Source organism: Lasiodiplodia theobromae (genome assembly GCF_012971845.1).
Source record: "Lasiodiplodia theobromae strain AM2As chromosome Unknown scaffold_61, whole genome shotgun sequence".
NCBI classification, from domain to species: domain Eukaryota; kingdom Fungi; phylum Ascomycota; class Dothideomycetes; order Botryosphaeriales; family Botryosphaeriaceae; genus Lasiodiplodia; species Lasiodiplodia theobromae.
The window spans coordinates 165,365-183,012 of NW_023336543.1; the positions used below are offsets into that span (position 1 = coordinate 165,365).

The 17,648-nt window shown below is 53.7% G+C and overlaps 5 protein-coding genes across 5 annotated transcripts; 2 read left to right on the plus strand and 3 right to left on the minus strand.

The window, feature by feature from the left end:
• Nucleotides 1–1,136: 1,136 nt before the first annotated feature.
• Nucleotides 1,137–5,017, minus strand: LTHEOB_12353 (C2 domain containing protein; the record flags this gene model as incomplete). Its single annotated transcript, XM_035509211.1, has 5 exons — nucleotides 1,137–3,201; nucleotides 3,253–4,175; nucleotides 4,225–4,599; nucleotides 4,647–4,682; nucleotides 4,736–5,017. The coding sequence occupies 5 exons, from the start codon at nucleotides 5,015–5,017 to the stop codon at nucleotides 1,137–1,139; spliced, it is 3,681 nt and encodes a 1,226-aa protein (XP_035364742.1).
• A 506-nt stretch (nucleotides 5,018–5,523) lies between these two features.
• LTHEOB_12354 (N-acetylglucosamine-6-phosphate deacetylase) lies at nucleotides 5,524–7,452 on the plus strand (the record flags this gene model as incomplete). Its single annotated transcript, XM_035509212.1, has 2 exons — nucleotides 5,524–5,859; nucleotides 6,448–7,452. The coding sequence occupies 2 exons, from the start codon at nucleotides 5,524–5,526 to the stop codon at nucleotides 7,450–7,452; spliced, it is 1,341 nt and encodes a 446-aa protein (XP_035364743.1).
• A 736-nt stretch (nucleotides 7,453–8,188) lies between these two features.
• LTHEOB_12355 (Chromosome transmission fidelity factor) lies at nucleotides 8,189–11,731 on the minus strand (the record flags this gene model as incomplete). Its single annotated transcript, XM_035509213.1, has 5 exons — nucleotides 8,189–8,504; nucleotides 8,574–11,279; nucleotides 11,329–11,373; nucleotides 11,427–11,500; nucleotides 11,669–11,731. 5 exons carry the CDS (start codon nucleotides 11,729–11,731, stop codon nucleotides 8,189–8,191), a joined length of 3,204 nt encoding a protein of 1,067 aa, XP_035364744.1.
• Nucleotides 11,732–12,018: 287 nt separating this feature from the next.
• On the plus strand, nucleotides 12,019–12,863 carry LTHEOB_12356 (Mitochondrial ribosomal protein; the record flags this gene model as incomplete). The annotated part of the gene is made up of 3 exons (XM_035509214.1): nucleotides 12,019–12,100; nucleotides 12,153–12,659; nucleotides 12,712–12,863. The coding sequence occupies 3 exons, from the start codon at nucleotides 12,019–12,021 to the stop codon at nucleotides 12,861–12,863; spliced, it is 741 nt and encodes a 246-aa protein (XP_035364745.1).
• Nucleotides 12,864–13,826: 963 nt separating this feature from the next.
• Nucleotides 13,827–15,910, minus strand: LTHEOB_12357 (uncharacterized protein; the record flags this gene model as incomplete). Its single annotated transcript, XM_035509215.1, has 2 exons — nucleotides 13,827–13,873; nucleotides 14,044–15,910. 2 exons carry the CDS (start codon nucleotides 15,908–15,910, stop codon nucleotides 13,827–13,829), a joined length of 1,914 nt encoding a protein of 637 aa, XP_035364746.1.
• Between the last annotated feature and the right edge of the window lie 1,738 nt (nucleotides 15,911–17,648).

Sequence of the window (17,648 nt, forward strand, 5' to 3'; positions counted from 1 at the left end):
GACGGAAGTTCGATCAGGAACGTGGAGGATATTGGCCACACGCGACTTCTTGAATTTAGGAAAGCTGCTCTTCAACCCTCCTGTTCTTCACCAGCATCAACAAACTTCTCTGCACTAGCCACATTTTCAAAGAAAAATCATCACCATCACGACCCGGACCGACCACACAACATTTCCTTTCTTCTTAATATTCCCAGCCTCTTCCACTCATTGACGCCACGACGACCCATCATCAACCCTTTTTTTGGTATTTTCTCTCTACGAAGCGGAATTGGAGGTTGGCGGGGTTTGTCCTCTTTCCCTGTATACAGCAGCGACACACATGAAAACTTTCCATTACAGAAGCAGTAGCGGAACGAGGGGGAGGAAATTGGCGGAGGGAAGAAGGAAAGAAGGACAATATCCTGATGGAGTTACTGGGTCTTTTTCTTGGGACAAATGGATTTGGATTTCCTGCTTTTGCTTCCTTACTAGGGTCGCGGGGAGGTGGAGTCCTTTGCTCTTCTTCCCCACTTGGTCTCCCCCTTGTCCCCTTAGGTAGGTTTAGTGATAAACGGGCTTATGGCTAGCTCATTTATCTGCATTTTTTGTTTTTGGACAATGCATAGCAGAGGGTGTTTTTATTCTTCTTTCTGCGCGTTATACACTTCTCCAGCTTCGTTTTCGTTCTGCAATTTGCGAGTCGTGATGTGATGTGTCCCTTGCTTTGTTGGGCGAGTTTGGTTGAGTGTTCAATAAGCCAGATATGAGACATTGGTAGGCGTTTCAGAATAGAGCGGTGTTTCGCAAAGAAAAGCAGAATGAAGATCTCATGTATAGAAATCTGATTCTTCCAAAAGGCTAACGTGAATTGTGTTCTGGGGCCCTCTTTATGTTTAAAATTAGCTCACGCAGTATCTTTTCTAAAAAAAAAAAAAAAAAAAACAACCATAAAGTTAAAAGTTATTGTTGCATTAAGTCATGAATGATTAACCCCGTCCTGCATATACTTTATACATGCTCCGTCCTGGAGCGGGTAATAAATCAGAGAAAAAAGCCTTGAAAAAAAAAACATCAAAGGAAGAAGACCAACGTCATAACCATGAACGTAATCAGCATGCTCGAAAAAGCGCAAGACAAAGAACCGAGTAGTTGCATCAAGTTCCCGTCTCAGTCTCAACACCGGGCTTCCTCCCCTCCATCTTGCCCGTGATCCTATTCTTCAGCCTCCTCATGCCAATGATGCCCTCGTCTTTGGCAAATTTGGCGTTACGCGCGGGCTTCCATTGCATCATGCCGCGCTGCTTGCGCGCCTCGGTGCGCTTGTTCTGCTTGTTGATGTCTTTGTTTGACAGACCGCTGCCACTGCTGTCCTGAGTGTAACCGGAAGAAGACGTGTTGCCTGTTCCTGTGGTGCCTTCCGTGGTTGCCGTCTCGCCCGAGGTCGACTTGCGGCCACCGGCGGAGCTAGAGGCGGCGCCGTCCATGTTGTCTGCGTCCTGGATGCCTAAGTCGTCTGAGCTCGAGTCCCCCTGGTCATCCCGGTCGAGGTCGCTCTCATGGTCCTCGTCCGAGCTAGGGTGATGCGGGTCGTGCAGCGGGGCGTCTCGGCCAGGCTCGCGACGCTTGCGCCCAGAAGCGTCCATGTAGGCCTTGGGGTCCTCGCCGAAGGCGCCGGACCAGTCGGTGCCGTCTCTTGTGAGCCACTTCACCTTCTCCTCCTCGGGCGCACCCTTAAGCACGTCGCGGCCCGATGTGAGCGAGTTGTCGTGTAGCTGCTTGATGCGGTCTGGCAGTTCCTTGTCAACGCGGCGCTGGCGCACACCCTCGGCCATGCACGCCTCCCAGGTCTCAAACGTCTCGCGTGAGTCGTTGTCCATGATAAAGGCCTCGTGGCTCTCATCTGTGCCAGCCTTGAACCTGCCCGTAAACTGTAGGCGACCGACTTCCTGAAGATCCTCAAGACCCGCTTCGCCCTTACAGTTCTCCTCGGTGATGTAGTTCTGGGTAAGACGGGCTGGGTGAGAGCATGTCCAGATGGGGACGTTGACGGGCATCTCCTCATTGTCGATGAAATGTTGGAGCCAGATGACGGCATAGGCAGCGGCCTTGCGCTTGCCGCTAAGGTGGAACTCGAAGACGATAGGGGAGCGGTAGCGATACTTCACGGGAAGCCGCACATCGTTCTTACCCTCTTTCTTGGTTAGATCCCAGTACATACCATCACCTTCTTCCAATGCGTGTGCCTCAGTGCGAGGAATCTTTGCAGTGGATCCACCAGTACGCAGACGAAGCTTAGCATGGTGGTTGTAGTTGACTGCTATAATGCGATCGGACGAGAATTCGAAAGTGCCTACGTCCCATCCAAGGAGCTGGGGAGGGAGACGGGTTTCGATGCTGCGCCAGAGCAAAGAAATTCGAATGCGACCGAAGCCAATGCCGCCATCGAGTGGGTACCAGCGTGTGACTTGGGAGCTAGTCTCCAGGATGTCGGTGAGTTTGAGCGGCACAACACCCAGAATCGGATCGTGTTCTCGGTTGCGGGAGTCGCGGACAGTAACAGTGACAATTCCAGACCTCCAATCGCGCATGAACCGCTCGGTACCGGCGTTGAAAATTGGCTGAGAGCTAACAGCCTTGGCACGGGTACGGTAGACCAACTCATCATTGTAGAGGATCGTGCAGTAGCTGGTGGGAAGGTTCTTTCCTTCCTGCTCCGTGGTTTCACCATAAGGTTTGGCTGGCTCAAACTCTCGGCCATTTCGGCTGCCCTGCGTTCCTTTGACGTTTTCGAGCTCCAGATTCACAATTTGATGAACGACAATACTGCAGACACCGCTGGGCCAGAGAGGATCGGGAGGAGTGTGCTGGACTGCATCATCCTCGGCGGTGTTTGTAACGCCCTTCTCGTCTTGCAGTTCAGGCTTGTCCTTGAGCTCATCGACGAGAGCGTTGTTCTTGCCATCGGTGCGGAGCTCGGGCCTGAACTTAGGCTTGCTGAAGTAACCAACCTCCCAATGGAGTTCCCCTGGCATGGTGCTGTCGGCATCCATACCAGCGAGCTTGCTGACCTGAGGGTACATCTTTCCAGGATGCTGAATCATCTTTTGCATCGAGAGTTCGACCTTGCCAACAATATCATCGGCGCTATGGCGGTCAGAGTCCCAAAGCTCGACGCTCAGATTCTCATCCGCCTTGATCAACTCGGGCGTTACAAGAAGGCTATGTCCTATCAGTCCTGTGACATCTTTCTTAAAGGAGAAAATAACTTACGCTGTAGTCTCTTCCCAGATTGGGTTCAAGTCGTCCGTAATGACCCGAGTGCAGTACATAGGCTTGCCATACTTGGAGAACGACAGGGTGATGTAAGGATCACTGCCACCATGCTTGCTGCCACGCTTATCCTGTTTGCTGAGGCCAATAGCACGGTGGATGCGGATCCACATGACTCCAAGGGCTTGAACATCCTTCTGGATATCGTCACCCTGGAGAATAGCCCGCATATCAATGGACATAGACTTGGGCGCGACGTACATACTTGCCGCAGCGCTAATAGCATAGTTGACAAAGTTGGAGATCAGGGGAAGGTTCAAGATGTTGACGCCTTTCTCGAGCATGGGAATACATCCTGCCTGGACCTGGGGAACTCCCATCAGAGTGAAAGTAAGGGTCTTCAGGAAGGGCGGTTCCGGAGTCAAGTTGAGACGCAGACGGACGGTGCCAACAAGGCCCTGGAGCTCCACGAAGATGGGTAGCGGAACTCCGAACAGGCCTTTGATCCCCAGATAGAAGACGAGTTGCATGTGCATGTTCCGGGCCTTGTCTGACGCACGCTGGCCAGACGGCTTCGCATGGTAGGCAAAGGAACACTCGAGGTTGTAGTAGTCACCGCCCTCCTCATCTGCAGCAGCTTCCTGGGGATCCTTCGTCTTTTTGTTCTCTTCATGGATTGCCTGTTTTACCTCCTTCATGTGCGAGTCCGGAAGTGCGCGCAAGCTCAGAATGCGGAGAGGGTTGCTTCCTTGGTTGATTTCTGCAACGCGGACGTTCTCAATAACACCCGGTACCGAGGCCTGCATGACATCTTCGAGCGTGTCGGCTACGCCCTGGAACATGTCAGGATTGATCAAACCCCAGACAATTCCAAGGAAGGTATTCATCCATTCAACTGATTCGGGAAGCAGATTTGCAGATGCCTGCCGCAAAGTCAGATAACGTATGGTTATATTGCGGGAAGATGCCTACCGTCTGGCCGCGGTTCTTCTCGCTCTCCCATTCAACCTCGCGTCCGCTGCGAATGACTTCCTTCATCCACAGAAAAACACCCGAGGACACGCAGAAACCAAGAGCAGTCAGGCCCAGCATATGGCCGCCGAAGATCCTGCCAACGACTATGATAGCGGCGAATATTCCGGCACACAGGCCAGTGGTGCGTTTCTCCATAGCCTCAAAGTAGGGCTCATAGCTGACAGAGGGGGTGGGATGGAACAGAATGTTTGTCTTCTCGCCGTGGATAGGAACGTCGGAGGTGGTGCCCTCCTCAACCGGATCAGGGGGTGCAGTAACATCTTGGTTGTATTTGTACTCGGGATTGGATTGAGAGGCATCCGTCTTGATCGGCTGTGCTGGTGTCAGCGAGATAGCGGGACATGTGCGGGGAGGCATACTGTATCCTTGCCCAAGTTCGCGTTTGGAACTGAGAGCTGCTGCGCGTCAGAACTAGATTGCACAAAGCTAGGGTTGCGTGGGTGCTGACCTTCGGGTTGTCAACCTCTTTCATGACATCCCGATTGACATCTTCGATGACGACCTGGCGACCGGTCGTGGGATCGGTGACTTCCTTCTGAGTGCCCTTGATACCACGGGGGTGTTGCTTGTGAGCCGTGACAGTTTGCGGTTGTTGGCCCTGCTGTTCGATAGCCTTGTCGCGCTCTTGCTTGTCTTTGTCCAGGCTTTCGAGGAACTTCTTGACCGTGGGAACGGGATTGGCGCCAGAGTAGTGCCCGCCCGGGGCATGCTGCTGCTGCTGTTCAGCCATGGTGGCTAAGGGAGCGGTCGCAGGTGGTGGTTGAAAGGGAGGGAGCAGGTCAAAGGACTGCTTTCGCCTTTGCGCGGCAGTGTCGGGGCGGCAGCAGGGTCAATTGCAGGGCGACGGCGGCTGGGAAGAAATAATCTAGCCTGGACAAGCAGGATGTTGACGCAAGCAAGGAAGGTCTGGCAGCAGCACCCAGCGTGTTTCGCGCGGGAAGCCACAGCGATGACATCATGTGGCTGCCATTCTCACGTCAATCGCAGGTGCTTTGGCCAAGCCAGAGCGTGTCACTGCAGCTCCAAACAGGCTACGCACCCCGAACTAGACGCCGCCATAGCCGGAAGAGGTTCTGGCAGTGCACTTGCTAGCTTTTTGCAGGTCAGACGTCTGAGTGAGCTGCAGCGATCCGGGTTGGGGTTCCGACGATCGCCGCCAGGATTGCCAGACCCCGCCCAGCGCCCCGCCGCTGACCTCCCTCCACCACAGCCAGGTCGGCAAGTAGATCGCAAGCAATGTCTGACAACCAGTTCACCCTCTTCACCAACGGCAGCTACTGCCTGGGTGGTGAGATCGTCGACGATCACCTCGTCATCTCCGAAGAGACCGGCCGCATCCTCAAGCGCACCGGCTACATCGGCGGAGAGATCGTGGATCTGGAGGGTAACATTGTCGCCCCTGGCTTTCTCGAGCTGCACACAAACGGCGTTAACGGCTTTCATTTCACTCACTTTGATGACGAGCGCCAATACGATCAAAAGCTGAAAGAGACAGCCGAGCACTATGTCTCGCAGGGCGTAACCGGTTTTTGGGCTACAATTCCCACTGTGTCTCCTGATACTTTCCAGAAGGTCGGTCATTGCTTTCTTTTTTTTTTTTTGTATCGAGTTGAGCAATCTATCTGTCACAGCCGAAGGTTACCATGAATTTATTTTTCATGTCATGGGTAGCTGAAGCTATCATCCGGACGCGGATGTATAATTTTTAATTCGACATTTTCGTCCGGACGATAGCTTCAACTACCCGCATATGTTGTTTTTCTTTGATGAAAGAGAAGGCGGGGAATAGTTACGCCTAGAGCCTTGTTCACGCTAGCCTGATACGGAGGGGTATTTCATCCGAAGGCTAGCATTGATTTTATTTCGCACATATCATAGGTAGTTGAAGCTATCGTCCGGATGAGAATGTCGAATTAAAAATTCTACATATACGTCCGGACGATAGCTTCAACTACCCATGAGTTGTTTCTTTTCTTCTCTCACGGTAATTTCCTATTAGATTATATCAACTTTTCAAACTTGCAATCCTCGCCGATGGAGCTCCTTTACACTTCGGTTTTTCATTGCGATCTTTCTTTGAATCAGATGGATATCTGTCTTCTTTCTCAATGTCCTTCGACAGCAATAAGCCCGATCTACAGAAATCTCACATTCGCACAGATCCTCCCATCTCTTCAGCCCCGATATCTCTCTCCCAGTAGTGCCTATCTTCATGGCGCTCATGCTGAGGGACCCTACCTCCATCCTTCCAAAGCCGGTGCACACAACGCATCCCTCTTCCACACCCCCTCAACGACGCCCTCCCCAACCACCATCTATGGCGCCACTGGCCTCCGATCCGTCAAGCTCGCCACGCTCGCACCCGAGCTCCCCTCAAGCACCAGCCTCATCAACACTCTCACCACCAACCACTCAATCCGCGTCTCCCTCGGCCACACGACCGCCACCTACGCCGATGGTCTCGCCGCCCTCGGTGCCGGCGCCACCTGCCTGACGCACACCCTCAACGCCATGACACCGCTGCACTCCCGCCAACCCGGTCTCGCCGGCCTGATCTCCCTCCCACCACCGCCCACGAAGAACGGCGGCGCTGCCCAACCTCAGCCCCAGCCCCCCTACTACACCCTCATCGCCGACGGCCACCACCTCCACCCCTCCACCGTCTCCCTCCTCTACCGCGCAAACCCCTCCCGCGCCATCCTCGTCTCCGACAGCATCGAGCTCGCCTCGCCCGCCATCCCCGCCGGCACCTACCCGGGCCACGCCCAGATCTCGTCCGCCCAGCGCAAAGTCACGCACGACCCGGTCACGGGCGAGCCGTATCCCTCGCCCAAAGCCGTCATCGCCGCGAACGGCTCCACTACTGCCGCTATTGATGACGACGCGAGCAACGAAACCCTCATCGGCGGCTGCGGCACCCTCGCCGAGGCCGTCCGCAACCTCGTCGCGTGGACCGGGTGCACGCTGCCGGAGGCGGTGCGCACCGTGACGGAGAACGTGGCCGGGCTGATGGGCGTGGATACGCCCGACTCGTTGGAGGGAGGCGGGGTGGGCGTGTTGAAGGAAGGGAATAGGGCCGACCTGGTTGTGCTGAGCGAGGAGGGCGAGGTGCTGCAGACGTGGATGTCCGGACGGATGGTTTGGGAGAGGGAGGGCGGGTTGTGACGGCGGGTAAAGAGAGATAGAGAGGGTGACGCGTGACCCAGTGAGCTTTGGGCTGCTTGTTATTTGCTTTACTCTTTCCTTGCATGTTCTTTTGGTTTTCTCGTTTTTTTTACTTCCCAGAAGTTTTGTGTGTTTGGAGAAAGAAAATCAGAGACGGGATGAATAGATACTGACAATTCTTTTCTTTGCTTTCCCAATCGTAGAGTCGTTCCTTAGCAGAAATCCAATAACCACTGCCTACATAGGTAGTTGAACCCAAATTTCAGACATTATACAAGTGCATCCGAGCATTAATTCAACTACCCATGTAGGATTAGAAATTTCTGATGAAACAACAAATACCACAAGACAATCCTTCACAAACCAACGACGTAACATAACTTTGCAATTTCAATTCATGCACTTTTTGTTACTGTAACCCATTTTAACCCCCCTGGATTCCCTGCCAGAAATCCAATACTCCCATGTATCTGTCCCTTGCATAATCCCTTCAACTCTCTTGAATGCATAACGAAGAATACCGAAGAAAAGGTGGATACCTTTCAGCCAGTCGATGCCCCTGGCTACTTTTTGTCCGCTCGAAAATAGTTCCCCTCCACTCGATGCAGGATAAGAGAAAGAGAGAGAGAAAAGGGAAGAAACATCCTGATTCTACAACCCGACTGAGCCCACACACCACGAAGCTATACTTTTCCTTGGTCATACTCCACCCTTCCTTCACGTAAAGTGGCTGCGCTTATTTCTTCGCCTTTCCCTTGCCCTTGCCCTTCTTCGGCTTCTCCTCTTCCTCATCATCGCCACCTGCCGCCGCCGATTTCTTCGCCGCTTTCTTCTTCGGCGCGGCCTTCTTCTTCGGCTGCTTGATGTACTTGTCCTTGGTGATATCGCCTTCCTCATCGTCGTCCTTCTTTGTATCCGGATCATCCACCACCTCACCCTCGTCCGACTCTTCGATTGCCTCTTCCAGATCAGGCTTTTCCTTGGCGGCCTTCTTGGGCGCGACGACAGAAGAAGCCTTCATGAAGGGAATAGGATGGGATTGCTGGTTGTACCTGTGTAAAGACGTCCATGTCAGCTTGCCATTCTTTCAGTCTCTGTTTGCTGTCAATGATGATGCTTACGTCCTTGTGAAGGTTGCCTTTGTCTGTGCCGGAATATTGATCTTCTCCATGTCCATAGGACCTACGCCCAGTTCCAGGATTGCATCGAAGTCTTCCTTGGTGAGGAAGTAGCTGTCCATGAGTTCGATGACTTCAGGTACGGCCTCCTTGCCTTCCATCTCGAGTTTCTTGACAAGCTCTTTCCAAAGAACAGGAATGTATTGTTGACGAATCTCATGACGATCACCGGATGAGCGCAAACGCATGTGGCCCTGGATCTCCTTGACCATACGCGTGAGTTTCCCTTGCGAGCTGTTCTTACCCAACCACTGCGGGAAGTTGGTCTTGAAGCCGGCCATACTGCCAGCAACAAAGCTCGCGGGTCGAACAAAACTGAAGACAGCGTGAGTTGGCATAAGGCTCCACTGCTGCTGAGATCCATGGATCATTCTGTCAACCAAGTCTCCATCGCTAATGCTCTCCGCGGCATTGTCTACCAGTTCTAGTAGCTTCAAGTTGCGCTCCTTGCCCTGGTAGTTTCCAGCACGCATAGGGTTGGTCCCAAGGTAGTTTTCCTGGAGCATGAGGTAGCTCAGTTCGTGGTCGTTGAAATAAAGCTCGGTCTTGTCGTTCAACGTGTGCTTGCTGCTCTCCGAGAACATATGGCCTTGGAGAATCTTGCCAACAATATCCCAGGGCTTTAGGATGATGTGCTTTTCCCACGCCTTAGACATTTGCTTGCTCTTGTCGAAATCCATGGCTTCCTCGTCGAGCTTTGCAGTAGAGACCATGTTGACGACTTGTCGAATATCCGCATTGGTTCCCTCAATCAAAGCATCGACAACGTTCTTGGGCATCTTGAGACCCTCTCGGTATGCAATGGTCATGATTCTCGATCTGATTTGATCCGTCGTTGGACGTTTGAACCCCAGATCGAAGGTCACGTAGTCGAATGGCTTCATCTTCGGCTGACGGCGGTCGTTGCAGATGAGGATCATAGGGATTTCAGTCTTTTTGCAGACAGCGGCGAGTGCTCCAACTCCACCTCGGTCGCCAGCAGACATGCCATCAACTTCGTCCATGATGAGCACCAGCTTCTTCTTCGATTCTTCGACCTTCTTTCCTTCACCTGCGAAGTATCCAAGTAGCGACGTTGTCTCGAGAACACCTTGCAAGCCATCTTGTACAAGCCTCTTACTCCGGGTATCACTGGCGTTGCTCTCAACGACATCGTACCCTTCGAGTTTGGCGACGAGGTGTGCTGCAGTTGTCTTGCCGATTCCTGGTGGGCCATGGATCATCACAGCCCTGAAAAGGCCGCTTCCATCGGGGCCTCCCATCTTAAAGTTCTTCTTCTGGCACTTGGGGAAGTTGCGCAGCCATCGCTGAAGTTTCTCCACTTGGCCCTTATTTCCACAAATCTGGGTCAACTGGGTAGGCGCATACTTGACAGTCCACAGACGATTGTCATGGGCAGGTTGTGAGCTCGATGATTGAGATCCAGGTGCTTGAGAACCTGCCGCACCAACAGCAGCCTTGCCGCCTCCAGCACCGCCAGCACCGCCACGGCGCCGATCTTCCTTCTCCATTTCTTCAGCCATCTCCTTGATCTTCTTCTCTTCGGCTGCCTGCTTCTGTTCATAGGCTGCCGCCGCCTTGCTGTCGCCTCCATTAGCGGGCATTTTCTTGATAAGAGCAAATAGGCCCTCTTCGTTGATGGTCTTGAGGTTGAACTGCTTGATTTTCTGAAGCTTGCTGGGACCAGCATCGCTTCCAAGGACCACATAGCTGGTCTTGCTGCTCGGTCCAGTCGTGACTTTCCCGCCGTAGCGCTTGACTAATTGTTGTCCGGCTTCGCGATCAAGGTACTGGAGCAAACCAGTGAAGACAAAGGTCAACCCTGCGAGGCAGTTCGGCTGTCCATCGGGTATGTCGACGGAACCGGCTTGAGGCGCTGGTCCAGAGTTTGCATGAGCGTTCTTGAAGTCGAACTTCTTAGTTTGTCCGTCCTTCGGCGGAGATGGAGGCCGCACAGTAGGGATGCTGTCCAGAAGCTCTTGCATGGCAGCATTCTCCGGCTCGTCCTTCTTCGCTTTCTTCTTTGCTGGGGATGCCTTCGTTGAAGAGCGACCGCGGGCTTTCTTAGGTGGTTCTTCCTCAAGCTCATCATCCGTCTCGGCTGACTTGCGCTTCCTGCCCGCCTTGGCAGCTGGTTTGGCCTTCTTCGCCGGCTTACTGCTAATAACCTCTTCATCATCATCAGGGACCACAAAGTCATCCTCGGGGTTGGCGTCCTTCATGTCGACATCTGCTTCAGGCTCAAATTCATCCTCGTCCTTGAGCTTCTTCTGCCCCTTCCCACCGACTTGCCGCTGTGGCAATGCCACGGGCTCATCGTCAGAGCCCTCGTCGTAGTCATCCGCCTGCTTGCCCTTCTTCTTGAAAGCAGCCGTGAAAATGTCGTCTCCGTCGTCATCACCGTCCAGGAAATCCTCGTCCTCATCTTTGACTTCGACGTACGTAGCAGGCTTCGTCTTTCTGGCGGAGGTACGGGTAGGAGTGGCAGCGGTCTTGCCAGTGGCCATGGCTTTTTTAGGAGAGGACTTGGGCGTTTCGGTCTTCGGGGCAGGTTTAGAAGTCTTGCTGGGAGCGGAGCGAGCGGGTTTCTTGTCGCCGAAGTAGGCCGAGGCTGTAGTGGCTTTGCCCTCGGGAGTTGGCTCACGTTTGCTGGTTCCAGATTAGTCTCTGATCATGTGGAATGGACATCAACACCAACGCTTGCTTCTTCGGAGCCGCCTTCTTGGGCGTTGCTTTCTTGGGACTACAACTATGTCAGCATGCGCGAAGTAGTAAATGCGGAATGTTCTGACGCACGGCTCGTCTTCGTCGTCCGAGTCCTCCACGACCTTGCGCGCTGGCCTGCCTCTCTTCTTGGCGGCGGGCTTTGCCTGTGAGTGGTGAGTGAGTATGAATTTTCGGAGATGTTATTACTTCATAGCAGAAGTTGACCGCGGTCAAGATTGGTTTGTTCGATTGAATGTGGCGGCATTGCGAGGGCGCGGGGATTTGGGAAGGCGGGCGATGGAGCTGTAGCAGTTCAGGAAAGAGCGACGCACCTCCTCTTTTGCAGGCTGCGCAGCAGGCTTGCCGCCAAAAAAGCTCCTGATATCAGCCGGCATATCTGCGACGGATGGCGACAAAGGTTCAATTCATGAATTGCAGCTTGTCGCAGAGAGGTGGTGTGTTGCGGTCGCAGAACGCCTCCAGGCAGGCGGGCAGGCAGACAAGCAGAGCGGCACGTCGACGCGTGAATGGATGATGTCGCGCCGGCGCGTCAAGGCGCCACCCTTGGCACTTCCAGGCGCCGCAGCTCCGAGACGTTTCTCCGCCCAGTGGCCCGAGCGCCTTGGAAATCGTGAAGCCGTAGCTCGCTCGACACCTCCGCGCTTACACGGGTGCATCCGCCATGCCTTCCCCCAGATTATGCCCTAACTTTGGGGCCCAATTGCGACGAGGCCTCGCTGCCGCCCCCGCGAGACCCCAATGCCGTACTGCACCCCGCGTCCGGCGCCTCCCCCGCCGCTAATGCCAATCTCGCAGTCCTCCAACATGTCCGCACCACCGCCGCACGCCCACCCGTGGCGCCCTCCGCGATCCTAGGCCCAGCCCTTGCATCGCGGCCGTTTAGCACCACCAGTCCGCGTCTCGACTGGCTGCTTCCCCGGTCTGGCCACAACAAGAAGGACCGCAAGGGCCGACCGCGCGTGCCCACCGGCGGCTCCATGCGCGGCACCACCGTCGTCTGGGGAGACTACGGCCTGCGCCTCAAAGACCACGATCGCCGCATCTCCGCCAAGCATCTCAAGATTGCTGAGGATACTATTCGCAAGCGCTTGCGTGGTATGAAGTTCCGCCTGTACATGCGCATCTCGGCGAACATTGGCGTTTACACTTCCGGTAATGAGTCGCGTATGGGTAAGGGAAAGGGTAGCTTCGACCATTGGGCCAGCAGAGTGGCGATTAGCAAAATTCTGTTTGAATTGAAGGGCGAAATCCACGAGCAGGTTGTGAGAGATGCGTTCAGGTTGGCGGGAACCAAGCTTCCAGGTACGACGTAGCCCGCAACGCGGTAGTAGAGTTGCCACTAACACGATTCTAGGTCAATACGAGTTCGTCAAGAAGGGTGATCCGCCCGTCATGGGTATCACCAAGGTTGGCAATGGAGTCACTGCTGAGGATCTGAAGAGACCACGCAAGAAGCTACCTCTTGAGGAGACTGCGGAGCGGATATCCGCTACTACCCCACCTTAGATTGTACAATAACAGATTTGTGAATGAGCAAGTATTAACCGGCGTTCTGCGTGGATCATAACCCTCTCAACGACTATTTACCGAAAGGTAACTGGTGTGTAATCAAATGATTGCGTCTTGATATTCCCCCTCGCCAAATTAGAGCTAGAAGCTAGCGCAAAGAACAGCAGCGCTTTAGAAGAGGGGTTGATTGTGCCCGCCGAAGGGTATATTAGAAAAAATGATCATTACAGGAACGGATCTTGACTTATCAAGCATGTGATACACAGAAAACCAATTCACTTTAGCATTCGCATGCTGACATCATGTAGGTTTTAGAAGAAATTATTATGTAGACAGTGATGATATCATCAATAGGTATTGAAGAAATGATTGCTCATGCGGGAAGTGGAAGCTGTCGTCCGGACGTTCGTGTACAATTATTAATTATACATTAAAGTCCGGACGATATCTTCAACTGCCCAAGGTTGTCAGTCACGAACTGAACCAATCCTACCTTTACAGAACTCGACTATTGTACATGTCCCGGAAGGGTGTCAACGGGGTGAATCATGAAAGCCACTCCCTCCGCCTCGTCTCCACGGCTCTTCTGGTGGCCTAGACCATCGGGGAAATGGTCTTCTCGGTTCAGGGGTACGACTCCGACTCCAGCCTCTTCTCCAGCCTCTCCTCAGTTTTGGACTGAGCCCTTCATCCTCGACACGGAAACCTTCTCCGATCGGGTCGCTGCTCTCCATTTCGACCGCATCATCCCTGAATGGCCAATCTTTGTCTCCTCTCTCGTTTGCCTTACTGAGATCACTGGGGCCACTGGGGCCACTCATGGCTCTCTTGAACCGTTGAGGAACTTTGTCGCTCAACCTTCTCGCAAATCCTGGCCTGCCACTTGCTCTGCCGGCAACAATTGCTTCCCGTTCCAGCCGGTCCCTCTCTCTCCACTTCTTTTCCTTCTCCTCCCTCTTCCTAGCTCTTCTCCTTCTCCTTTCCATCCTCTCTTCCCATAACCTTTCCTGTACCTGTTTTTCTACTTCCCACTTTATCGCCTGCGACACCACCTTCTTTACACCTGTCGCGCACAACCCCACCGCTGCTGTACCTAGTGCACACCCTGCAACCTCTGAAGGTGTGCGCGGCGCACGAATAGTGCTCAAAGGGCCCGCAATGCTAGGCGGAGCCGGACCATTTGGAAGTGCTGGCGGGGTCGAGGTGCGATTGCTGTCGCTGTGCTTCTTGCGGCGATACTTGCGCTTGTCTCTCGCACGTTCATCCTCGCCATGCTCATAATCGACACGCTCGATTCGTCCTGGCAACCACCCCCTTGGAACACCTCCGCCAAAATCTTCATCGTCGAATAGATATTGCTCTGGCTCGGTCTCCCATCCACCGCCGCGGCCGGCGGTCTCGAATCCACCTCGTCCAAAGTGGTAAGACTCACCATCATCGTCGCCCAAACCAGAGACTTGATGACCCGTCGCTCCCCTTACTCTCTCCCCCTTCCTCCTGGCCCTCGCCCTTGCGTAATCGAAGAACCCACGCCCGCGCCCACTACCGCCCCCAATGAGTTCACTCGTACCCTCTTCGTCGTTGTCCCTCTTACCGCCGCCGCCGTCGCTGAAAGTACGGACACTGCTGACCTCCCACCCTGGACTCCAAAGCTCCTCATGCCCCTTTCCGCGCCCGCCCACCACAATCACCTCTTCGCCATCATAGTTCGGCCCGACGTACTCATACCCATATCCCTCATAGCCCTCTTCATCATACCCCCCGCTGCCACCGTCGTAGATCAGACTCCCATCCCCCCCTCCACTGTCGGCGCCGTTCCTCTTCCGCACCGACAACGACAACTCTGTTCCGTTGATCTCCGTCGGTTCGGGCGGAAGAAGTTCATCACTCGCGCCTTCTTCGTAACCATCAGGCACGAAGGAACGGATCGGAGAAGGAGAGTCTGACGCGAGCGGGCCGCCAGAGGTCTGGTCCCTGATCTTGTCGTTGTAGTCCCTCCTGTCGCCCCTCTTCACCCCGGCCGACCTCTTCTCGCCCCTGCCCGCCATCAGCACCGATCCGCCATCCACAGTCGTCGTGGGGGCGGGCAGGGGAAATAGCGGCGGCGAAAGTCGGCGTCGACGGCCTTGTGGTGGTGGTGGGGGCGGCGAAGATGTCGTCGTATCGAGTTCGCTATTGGGTGGCTCGTGACCAGGCACATAGTGCAGCGGAATCTGTCGGCTGCGGGGGAGGTGAGGTGACCCTGTTGATGTTGTAGCAGAGAAGCGTCTCGTGACTGGCTCCTTTCTTCTGCTGAGCTTCTGTTGACTCGAGGTCGTTGATGAGGATAGGGCAGCAGTTTGCGGCACTAGCGGTGGTGGTGGCACGGGGTGTGGCCAGGGGTTGTTCGTGTTGGGGCGCGGTCGTCTATCGCGGCCGCGTGGGGGGTCGCGGTGGTGGGGGTGCAGGTACGTCTGGTGGTACAAGGGATAATTGTCCTCCTCTTTCTTCTTGTCTTTTCGCCGAGGGATGTGGAACTGAGGAATATCCGAGTCCGAGACCATGGGATCGTCTATATTCTCGTAGAGGATTTCGGAATTGTCGAGTGCCTCGTGATTGAAAGAGAAGCCGCCGGAGGTGTCGCCGCCGTTTTTGAGGTGATTGGCGCGGTTACGGTGAGTGCGGTAATAGAAGGGGTTGTGGTAGTATTGCTCGCTGTCAACTTTGCTCCCGCTATAGCGATGGTTCTTCTGGGGCGGGCGACGCTGGTGGTGAGGGTGCGATGGGGAGTTTCCTTCCTCGGGAGCCATCTCCGTGTCGTTAGGAAGTTGGCTACGGCGGTAGCGGTGAGGGTTCCGATGAGGGTGACAGAGATGATGGTATTCGCCGTGACGGAGATCACGGTGCTGAAACTTGCTTCTTCCTTCGGGCTTACCGTTGAGGAAGAGATTATGGTGACGGTCGTCACGCTCGTGTTTGTTGTTTGGGTGGCGTTGTTCTTCTGCGGTTATGTCGCTCTGGTGGTTGATACCCAGAGTTTCGAATTGCTTTTTAATACAGTCCATTGAGGGGTTGACAGTATTTGCGGATGCATCGACGACGATTTATCAAGTTGTGGTGGTTATTATAGGACTTTCCGCTTGGAATGTGAAGCATTTATGTCTTGGATGTCCCAACTCATGACTGCTCCACGATTGCTGTTGCGTTGCGAAGGTGAATTATGATGGTGATTTCGGCCGTGGTCGCGTATCATAGCTTGTCCCGAGTGCTTACTGCCGAGCTGGGAGCTTTGATGGTGGGGTATCTCTTGTGACGTGAGCGCAAGTGATGCAACTAAAGCACAGGAAATAGAATACAAGAACCGAAGCATCAATGAGTAAAAGAGAACGACTGGGCAGTAATTCATGAGAGAACGAGAAGAAGGGATAGGATATGACGGCGCAGAGTAGGTGCCGAAGGACGTGGCAATGCGTAAGCTTGGGCAAGTGTGACCGATGCAATGACGCAGTAGAGCCGAGCCTCGGCCTTCTACTTGCTGATAACTGCAAGGCAAGCCCTTGACAGCAATTGCAACATTAGAGTTTGGGGGTTGTCCCTTGGAAGATGTTGGTTGGGCTCTACTGCAGACTTGGCACGCGGATGCAAGTGGCTGCATTGCCGTAAACCGCTAACGAGATAGTTGCATGCTCACCGATATTTCCCCACGCTCCGACACCAAGGCAGATGACATAGCCGTTTATGGGCGGCATACAACCTGAATTGGAACTAGATACCGCCGTTATCCTACTTTCGGTATCAATCTGTCCAGTTTGGACGCACTATCGTAGACCCATTACCATTCACATTGGAGCCATGTGAGTGGAAAGGTCCCCACGGACAGTGGAAAATATATATTCACTACAGATGTAGGTCTACACTTTCACTGAGGCCGGTGAGTCCCGTTTCATAATGAGGCGTGGTTTCTGTCATGTGCAAGATTCCTACAATCATGCTTGCCAATTCTTCAGGAAGGTGGCTGGGGCTGATGTGGCGGCCAGGGTCATGACTCGAGGTGCCCATATCATTGCTGCAGCTCATTAACAGTATGGGTCTTTAAAGGAGGTATACAGTCTATAGCAGAAGCATGTGTAGATCGCGCACTGCAGTTATTCAGCAGAAATGTTTTATCCTTCACTCTGACATCTCGTACGGTGTATGTATCGCAAGCCATGCACGAGGAAACGATATCTCACAGTACCGCCGCGGTGGTGCCAGAGAAAAACTGGGCCACCTATTATCGCACAGCATTTGACGTCACTGGACCCTGTGCATCTGCAGCTTGTACCTTGTGACCCTTTACCAATTTCATCGTCCTATCGTGTCATACATGAGGATGAACACCAACGCAAGCTAATGCCATGCAGGCGCGCAGTCATTTCACGTGAAAGTCAAACGTGATACATCCAAGGAGTTCATTCTCCTTAATGGGCATGTGCTCGGCAAATACGCCGGACTCGACCTCTATGTAGCATTCACTCCCACGGCTTTGATGCAAATCGACACTGTCGATTAGCAAAACATGGGACCGCTTTCAGAACGACAACATCCTATGTGAGATGCCGAAATTATTTTTATCTTAAAAAACCTTCGAGAATTCGGGCTCCGCCATATAGTCTACTCCTCCGGCATTTTCATCAGAACATAGCGCAACAATGCACCAGCTCTGCCTTAGAAAAATTAACATATGTGGGTAGCTGAAGCTATCGTCCGGACGAGAATGTCGAATTAAAAATTATACATATACATCCGGACGATAGCTTCAAC